At 40.6% G+C, this 9471-nt stretch overlaps 1 protein-coding gene across 4 annotated transcripts in view; it reads right to left on the reverse strand.

The window, feature by feature from the left end:
• Positions 1–3108: 3108 nt before the first annotated feature.
• ERG (ETS transcription factor ERG) overlaps positions 3109–9471 on the reverse strand; it is a 147307-nt gene continuing 140944 nt past the window's right edge. For all 4 annotated transcript variants that reach the window (XM_065862044.2, XM_065862030.2, XM_065862038.2 and 1 more), the window contains 2 exons: positions 8406–8453; positions 3109–5604 (listed from right to left, as the gene is read on the reverse strand). In XM_065862044.2, coding sequence (XP_065718116.1) covers positions 5084–5604; positions 8406–8453 — 569 coding nt within the window. In that variant the 3' untranslated portion in view covers positions 3109–5083. The remainder of the gene's footprint in view (positions 5605–8405; positions 8454–9471) is intronic.

Consider the following 9471-nt stretch of genomic DNA (forward strand, 5'->3'; position numbering starts at 1 on the left):
TGGCTTACCCAGAGCCCATGTTTTCTCTTGCTGAAACTCTGGTGTGACCCACTCGTATGGTCTGCACAGAGGTCAAGACATAACCAGAAGGTGAGAGGCATGAGGCAGTACATAGCCAAGAGCTTCATGCCTTGACCAGGTGCATGTATATGCAGTGCTCATTATGGAGAGAGGGCCATAGTGCTAGTTAATGAAGGGTGAAGCTTCACAGACTCCTTAGCTCTCACCTCACTTAGTGTAACGTCAAGTGCTGGAGGGTGGACTGCTCTAAACCCTAAGTGCTATGAGCTCTTAGCTGAGCTCTGGTGAGGAAGGGCTCTCTGAACAGCCCAACTCAGAGAGGGATGTGACAAATCCAGTAAATTCAGTGAGGGGGAAAAAAAAAAATATATATCTTTACCAAGAAAACATGAGAAAGGTCTGCTTTTTTCCACCAGGACTTGCTGCCAGATAACTGGGTTACCTGTCACTCATGAAAGGGCTTGTCTTGCTGATGGTCAGCAAGGTCTGAGCCAAGTCCAAGGACCAGCCACAGTCCTAATGAGCCTCCATTGCGGCCCCTAATTTCCTTAATGCAGTTCCCAAAAGCAGTCAGGATCTGCTGTGAAGATATCTGAAGGTTCCCTCCACTGATCAGATAGGGAATTAGGCACTTGCGTTGCATCAGTATTTCTTCAGTGAGCAGCTAAAATTCAGGGATGAGTTAACTGAATCCTTTGGAAAGATGAGGTACCATTCTGACTTACCAGCAATTTAGGTAAGCAGAGACTATTCTCAAGGACATTTCCCTGATGTGACTAAAACTTGAGATGATGGCACAGAAAAATATCATGGGATCATTAAGCATATAAGGTAGAGTGGCTTTTAAAACTTTCTTTAATGCATCTATGATAAAAAAAAAAAAAATTAAAATTGGATCTTCGCTGGTGTAAGAAAGAGTCTAAAGAAGAAGAGTTTGCAGAAGAAAGTCTAAATCACTGATGATCCCTGTTTTTCTGTGGGCAGTTTAAGAACCATGTGCCATTTGAGGTACCAAACATGGACTCTCCTTAATGTGGAAAGTGTGGGGAATGAAGGAATTCAGTTCAGTTGGTGCTGTGCTGTCCTAACCTCTGTCGATCTTCCCTGAAGACTCACAATACAAGTGTTGTAAAATACATCCTTTAAAGTCAGTTTTTATACACTCAGTAAAACCAATTTAATATCAGGGGAAATATCTTGATTGAGAAGAGTGAAATTTGAGCTTCCTAGTTTTATTTTTAAAACTTCTCTCACTATCACTTCCCATGTTACAGTGTAGCTTCTCAGACAGATGTGTATTTCTTGGTCAAAGAAAAACACACGTGTATCTCTATATTTCAGGAAAAATAAAGCTTCTACTTTCAGAATGGTCCTCAGAGTGCTGTAATATGGTTTGAGTCTTGTCTGACAACTGACTTTAAAAGAAGCCCTAATTTAAACAAAGAGTCAAAGTTACCAACCTGACCAACTTGCAGAAGTGTGGACTCTTCAGGGCCATGTTGTACATGTATCAATGTGCTTAAATGGCAAACAGATGGCACGTCCAGCCGAGGTCTTGAGGTCTGGTGGAGTCTCACGTGAATGTCTCCCATGATCTTGAGACTGAGCATTTTGGCTGTACTGGGCCCATCCCTTGTCGTGGTCTGACCTGGGAACCAACCCCTAAAACTCTGGCCTCACTCTAGTCTTCCTGGCACCCAGTAGCAGAGCCAGACTGGGTAACAGGCAGTGAATATCAGAGACACTACCACAGGTCCAGTGCCTGTTTTGCCTCACCCAGTGCCCTGGAACACTGGGCCAGTCTTTGTGCCCCCCCAGCAAGAAGACCCTGTGGGGTGGCTGCTGCCTGTGGGGTAGGGAGTCCCTGCAAGTAGCAGAGCCACCTGTCTCAATGCAGCAGCAGTAGGGTCTCTCCAAACTTCACTCTCCTCTTCATCCTCAGTGTTGCAAAATCTAGGTTTTCCAAGGTTTCTGGAAAAACTGTGAGGTGCTCCTGGGGAAAGGTGTAGCTCTAAGACAGGTGTCTTGAACTGGTTCACCAGTGAGCTACCTGTGGCTTACTATAGGATTTTGCTCTTCATCATGAAGGGCCTCCATCACACCATCTCCTGTAACTCCATCCCTGTCCCAAGATTTGAACCTTTTTATGTCAGGGTGTTTTACCCATTGCACATGATAGCAGCCAGGCAACACAATTTGGAAATCCTGCAGGCAGCTATGTGAGCACTGGGGATGCTTTGGAGGCCTCCGGGCATGTCCTTGCCAATCTAAACAAAGCCAGCTGTTTTATCTGGATTTTTAAGTGTTTAATTAAAAGGTGGTTCAACAACACACTTACAGTGTTTTTGAGCTGGAAGTACACGTGAAGTAGATAACAAGCATCTGTAGATGTATTTCCACTGAAAGGCAAACTATTATTCTTATAGTCAGCATGTAGGTGTGCCTGCCATAACTTTCTAAAATAGTGAGTGACTAACCTTTTCCAAGAGTTCAGTTTTTCCTAACCTTTTTGTGAGTTTGTATTTTTTAAGGGTCGCAGAGTTACAGTGCTTATTTCCCAAACCATCACAAGGCTTATGATGCCACTGCTCAGGTCTCAAACATTAGTAATATAATCCCGTGCTTACAAACTGCCACCAAGATACCCGTAACACCAGAGTCCAGCAAGCGGGCTCCCATTGCGCAGCATCAATTAGCACTCCACAAAACGGATATGCAGAATATTTGCTATAAAACCTGAAACGACACCCATTTTTTTCTGAAAAAGAGAAAAAAGAACAGCAAAAAAGAAGGAAACGAAGGTCTGAGCTGCCTAGGATCTCTGCAGTAAACACTGCCTGCTGTGGAAAGTCACTCATAAATGTCAATGCTGGTTTTCCAGACTACTTCTTCAGCTGTTGTTGCAAAAAATGGAGTCATGCCATTACGTACCAGATGTAGTTTTGGGGCCTGCAGTACAGCGTGAGAAGCCTCTAAATCTAGAACAGAAAGAAAATATCCTGCCCTTTGTAAACAGCCAGGATGGACTACAATGACAGATTAACAAGCTACCATACACTCCATTCTAATGTAAGGAATAATGGAAGCTATTCATTATTCAGTTTATTTACTAATAATGATACAGTATGTATTAATAGCAAGGGGGCATGGTAATTCAACATATGATTCAGTATGAAAATACATCTCAGACTGAGATCATGCCACTTAATCTGATGGCAACAAAAGATAATTTCTGGTATCAGATGATTTCTGGTATCCTTAGAGGCCTCCTTTAGACTTCATTTTCAATCTTGGCCATGAAGTTGTCAAAGAATTGGGCACGGTTGCAATCTCTGGGCAAAAGAAGCTCAGGACAAGAATGGCAAGGCACTGTTAAAGAAGGACTGCAAGTATTTTAGCAGAACTGTCTGGAAAAGAAGATACACACCACCTGTCCACTTTGAACTCAGGCTAAGCATTGCTATTTGGTCCAACATTTTCATGATTTCCAAATTTCACAAACCAAAATTTTAAACTAAAATGCATAGTGTATTTTACCATGGTAAGTAGGAGATTTGATAGGTGTGTCAGGCACTAAAAATGCAAATGCAAATGTAAACTACAGTGTCAATCCAAATTGCCATGCTAGGCCAAGCTTATTTTATTACATACATTCTGCATTCTAAGTACTAATACGTTCATAATGTAAACATTAAGCATACAGAGTTAAAATTCAAGGCCACAATAGTTTTGATTGTCCCTTTTTTGTGTCTTTGGTTGGCCGAGATCAACTCGTAGTGTATAAATGCATAAGTTATATAATAATTATATAAAAAGGAAAAATAACATTGACTTGTATACTTCATTCTGACAAACGCACAGCGTTCGCGACTCGATAAAGAAAAACTGGCGCCCGCCTAACAAAAATACCTAAGGTGGTTTCTGATTTTGGCTGTCAGGGGTTGTCTCTTGCCTTAACCAATAGAAAACAAACTCCCTTAATAATGATGAGGTTCTAACTGGTAACTTTTAAATATCCAACACAATTCCAGTTTTACTTTTTTTTAAAAAAGAGAGATGCATATTCTGATTTTTGAATTCTTCTGCTTTTCCCTTTTTCCACTTTTTCTGACTACTATAAATCAAGTCTGTTCCTCATGTAATACTGGGAATGGTATGATACTGAGCAATATGTTGCACAAGTCCAAACAACCGTTTCTTCATAGTCCCAACGCTACTAAGTTTTCAGTCTTTTCAGGCTCTACTGGTAAAGAAGTTTCTTTTCTCGCATTCTCACCACCTTTGTCCTCCTCCTTTTCCCTTCTGCTTCCTCTGTCAGGTGCAGGCCTCTGATCTACAATCATACACTTGTCCTTCAGCACATTCTCATTTCCAATGTTTGGCTCAGGGTTCCTGTAATACTGTCAGGGAATCTTAAAGTTTGGGTTGTCTTCACAGTTTGAGTAGCTGATAACACTGATTAATGGAACACATTTGATTTTAACTAAAACAATGATGTTATATTCCAAATCAGCATCCACACTAAATCAGTCTCTTTTGTTGATATGTTTCTGGTTTTTTAAATACAGGTAGGTTCTTTTCCTTTTTTTTTCTCCCCCCTTTCCTCCCCTATTTTCTATTGATTCGTATATTGTATGTTAGGTCACTATAGACTTATATTGCTGTAGTATAGTCCCAGTTTTGTACTAGCAAGATATCAAACTTTACACATAAGCTTATCAACTTTTTAAGACCACTAGCTTTCGTAGGTTTCCCTTATCATTTCATGCTTTTACCTACAATAGTCTATTGTTTTTTGGTCCACAGAGTCGATGCCCATATACATTACATTTTAGTATCTTAATAATTCTCGAATATCTCTTTTAAATCCCTACTACAAAGAGTCTTTTTGACATCTATTTTTTAATGTGTTTTTTTTTTTTTTTCCCAGCCAAACATTCACTTGTCTCTTTAGGCACTTTCAATTCATGTACTCCGATAGAGTTTATGGCAATTCATCAGGGACTGTATCCCAGCGAGAAGTGTCTTTGTTTGCTTTTTCTGGTGTTGTTTTTTTTCCCGCTTAGTAGTAGGTGCCAAGATGAGAAGGCATATGAGCAGCTGGCAGCCTGGTATTGGGGTAGATACCTCCAGTTGGTGAATTCCAGTATGGATTAGGGGCAGCAAAAAAGCTGGACGATGTTACAGGCAAAGCAGGGGGGTGGGGAGCTACAAAGTTCATCTTCTGAGGATGCGCATGATAGGAGCTCATGTAGGGGAGGTCTGATGGGTATTTGTACATGGACGACTCTGGGGGGTGAGGTTGGAGAGCCTGGGCGATTCCGTGGAAATCAAATTTGTAGGCGTAGCGCTTACCATGAACCTTAGTCATAATATTTTTATCATAGTAGTAGCGAAGCGCACGGCTGAGTTTGTCATAGTTCATGTTAGGCTTGCTTTTCCGCTCCCCCCAGCGCCGAGCCACCTCATCGGGGTCTGTCATCTTGAACTCTCCATTGGTGCCCTCCCAGGTGATGCAGTTGGAGTTGGAGCTGTCTGAGAGGAGCTCCAGCAGGAACTGCCACAGTTGTATCTGCCCACTCCCTGTGGGGGGAAATGAAATAGAAATGTCAGGACCAGCGACTAACAGCGTTAAGACTTCAGTTCTTCCAGGGTCTCACATGGGACCCTATTAGGAAATGTTGCAACGTTGGTTCCTACTTCTTACTTTTAACTAGTCCCATTTCTCCCAGCCCTGTCTCGTGAAATCCTTAAGAGCAGAGATAATGGTAATGTGTCATGTTTTCCCTCATCTGAGTGGCAGAATGCCATTACATGGAGATATAATAGTTACCTAATGTCATTCAGTGTAGACAATTGATGGGGAAATAATACAGCGCTCATTTAGGAAGCTAATCTCTAAAGTTCAGGACAAACAGCTTTCACTTGCGTAACATTTTGCTTGTTCTCACAGAGTTGTGTTGCAACTAAATGTTCTCTGCTATGGAATAAGCCTACACAAAATGGAGAAGTTTAGAGAAAGCTGGGCTCATGCCAAACCATATCATTCATTTGCAGCATTTGGGGAAATGCAGAACGGAAACTTATTAGCTTGCTGTTGCACTGCATACAACCATAGGAGAAAACATTTGCAAGAACAGTGAAAAGGTCCATAAAATACATTCTTGCCATTGTTCTGTGTCAAATGAGCCTAAATGATTATCGAAGAGGCTTTAAAAGTTGTTACTGTTTTTTTCTCACTCCTCTGCCAATTTAATCTTAAAAAGAAAATTATTAGTCTGCTGTCAACTTTGCAGACGTGTGTTGCTCAGAGTTATAGGAACAAAATTTGACCACTTTAGGCAATTGAAAGCAGATTTCAAAGGGCCTTGCCACTGATGTTCATGTTAAAAGCTTAGCATTTCTTAATAAAGCAGTACTGAAATGATGCAAAATACAGCTGAAGCAGCTTGCAAGGCAATCTGTTTCACAAGCACAATGTCAGCAGAATGTGCCAACCAGTTTGTATGTGCTAACTTCTAAGTACATCTCTGACCAGGAATCGTTTGGGTTTCTTTTCTTTTTCCAAACCAGATATGTGGGTGTAATAAACAAGTTTTTCTTTAGAAAGCTTATAGTAGCGAATTATAATATTAAGCTATAGTAGCATCTGAAATCCATTAGCAGTTTATACTTCAGTGCAACTGAAACCCATATTCATTTAAATGATATTTATCCAAAGTGTCCTTAATGAATTTCTTCTGTTCCATTAACATGCATTAAGTAAACAAACAAACAAAAGAATCCATGGTATGAGCAAGGCATGCAAGTTTTAATACACAAAACATAACAAGAGGATTAGCCTTCGAAAATCAATAAACAGTTCAGCATTGGACAAAAACCAAATTTTTGAATAAGCAATCCAACATATGTTCTAACATAAACACTTGCCTTCCAAATGTAATATATAGTCCTATGAAAATAAATGGTTGCTGTCAATTTCCTTTTAATGAGAGTAATTCCACCAATTTATAAACAGACAAAACATGTTAAAGCACAGGAATGATGGTGGATAGAAATTCCATATCCAAATATTAAAAAAGTATCCGAATTCAGATCATGTTAGTGTCTTCCACAATAATGAAAGCTACCAAATAGACGCTTGACAGAACTGTAAAAGCTGGGGTTTATGAATGAATTAAAGGGAATTAGTCCCTCATGTCTGGTTAAGATCAGTGTCACCTGGAAACCTAATGCCTTAGGACATTTGGAAAACTTTATTCTTAAGATTTACTTAATTGCTTTCCTACACCATGCAAAACTGTTTAGAAGGTAAACTAATCTGGAACTGTCTTTGATGTCACTTGGGATAAACTGAAAGGAAATGGATGAGTATTTTGGCAATTTTGTGCCTTGAAAAGCCATACAACCCTTGTAAGAAGGAACACCACTCCTGAGGGTTGAGGAGCCCTGCAATGTGGACCCATGAACACTCAGCCCTGTGGCTGTTAGAGCAAGGGAAAAGGGAAGTGGCATGTACAATGTCAATCCATTGTGGCAGATTATGATGTTGATTACAGTGGTGTATGGCCACAGTGCGTCCTGCGGACCCAGAGCAGCAACAGTGACATCTGCACAGTTCACAATCAGTGGCATTAACTCACCAACAAGGTTCCTCATCTTTACCTAAAAAATGCTAGAAGTCCCTGTCCACAATGCACCCTGTTTCCTTCTTCTTAAAGTGGGAAATCTTTTTGGAAGTGCTTAACCCAATTATTCTTTGCAAATAGGTTTTACTTTCCTGTTTTTTCCCTATATATTTTTGCTGGTTTCAGTTATTCATCCCAAAATTTTGTATTTGACAAGGTCAGTAGGGCATTGTATTGTAGATTAGCAGAATCTGGGACACATATGATGCAGATGGGTGAGAGAATCATGCCCTTCTGGAGGGGTACCTGAAGGTCAGATGGGATCTCTTACAACACTTAACAAAACCCCGATATTTAGGAAACTGAAGTGAACTGTTGATATGAGGAGTTCAAACAACTAATGAGGTATTAGATTGACTGTAACCATCTACTCTAGAATGATTTGAATAGCTCTCTACGGAGAACTATATTAACCAGGTTTCTAATGAGTACCATGGGAAATAAGATACCTAGCTCATATGTAGGCATCTACATTAAGATTCATGAGTTTATGTGTCTTAATCTGTGACCACAGTCCCACCCTTGTGTAATTTAGACACCTAATCTTGTAACACATTGAGTATCATCAGTTCCCACTGAGTCATACTGAAGAGTGGTAAATTTGGTCATATTGCTTTCCAGGTCTGCCCTTAAAGCTGAAGTGGGGACACTAGCAATGAAGAGAAATCCTCTTAAATCAGCAAAATCCCTTCTCACCTGGATTTGCAAGTCGGCTGCTGGTTGGTCCAAGAATCTGATATGGATCTACAAAATTGTGAAAGAAAGATTTAAAATAATGTAACAACAATGTCAAATATTTTAGGTCTTATTTTTTAACCTTGTAAGGGGCAGTATATACTGCCTAATGGGACAGCAGGTCCAGCACTGGGGAAAGTGATTCCTTTCTCTGCACCAAAATATTTGTATGTTTTCCCTTAAATGTGGGTGTGCAAGTGTACAATTACAACAATATACATTTGCCTACAAGCATGTATTCAGACACACTGTAAATTTGGCCCAGAAGTATTCTGATTCCTACTTAAATAAAGTACACATACACAGAGGCAGACTTTGGTACTATTAACACTTGCAGCATGCCAGGACCTACAACCACAGACAGGTAATGGGGTTAGAGTCCCCTCTGCAAAGAACGGTGGCCTCTGTTCTTGTGAGGCCACATTTGTTTTCCCCATGCCACTGCTAACTCTTTCTGTGCCAAATGAGCATCCAGAAGAGGGCTGAGAGTGCATGGCTGAACCCAAGCAATGTGGCTGGGTCAATTCTTTATCCCTGTTGTCCAGTGAGGGATCTCCTGTATTAACTTTGCAACCAGGGTTTTCAGAATAGGGTGTATCAGCCACGCAATGCCAGCAGCATCTCAGTGTTTTCCTCAAAGGATTCCCTCTGGAAATGAAAATTTATTTTGGTCTGGATTGACATACAGGAAGAAAAAGGGAAGCTGTGACAGGAGTACAAAAGCCAAAGCAATGGGCTGCAAGCACAGCCCAAAGTCCCTCAGTGAATGACCCTGTTGTTGGGCTGCCTTGTCTCCAGACAGCTGCTCTCAAGCTGCTCCCAGTTTTACAGCCAAGAAGATAATCAGGTTACATTCCTTATACATTTAAATAATCTGTGCAGCTCACACACAGCCACTAAATAGTCCTGAGGACTTACATAAATCATCAGTATATTTCTTGAAAGATTCTCATGGTTGGAAGGCCAGATTAGATAAAAAACTATATGGGCAAAAAACAGTATAATACTTCCCAGGCAGCACACATAT

This window comes from Patagioenas fasciata, chromosome 1 (genome assembly GCF_037038585.1).
Source record: "Patagioenas fasciata isolate bPatFas1 chromosome 1, bPatFas1.hap1, whole genome shotgun sequence".
Taxonomy (NCBI): domain Eukaryota; kingdom Metazoa; phylum Chordata; class Aves; order Columbiformes; family Columbidae; genus Patagioenas; species Patagioenas fasciata.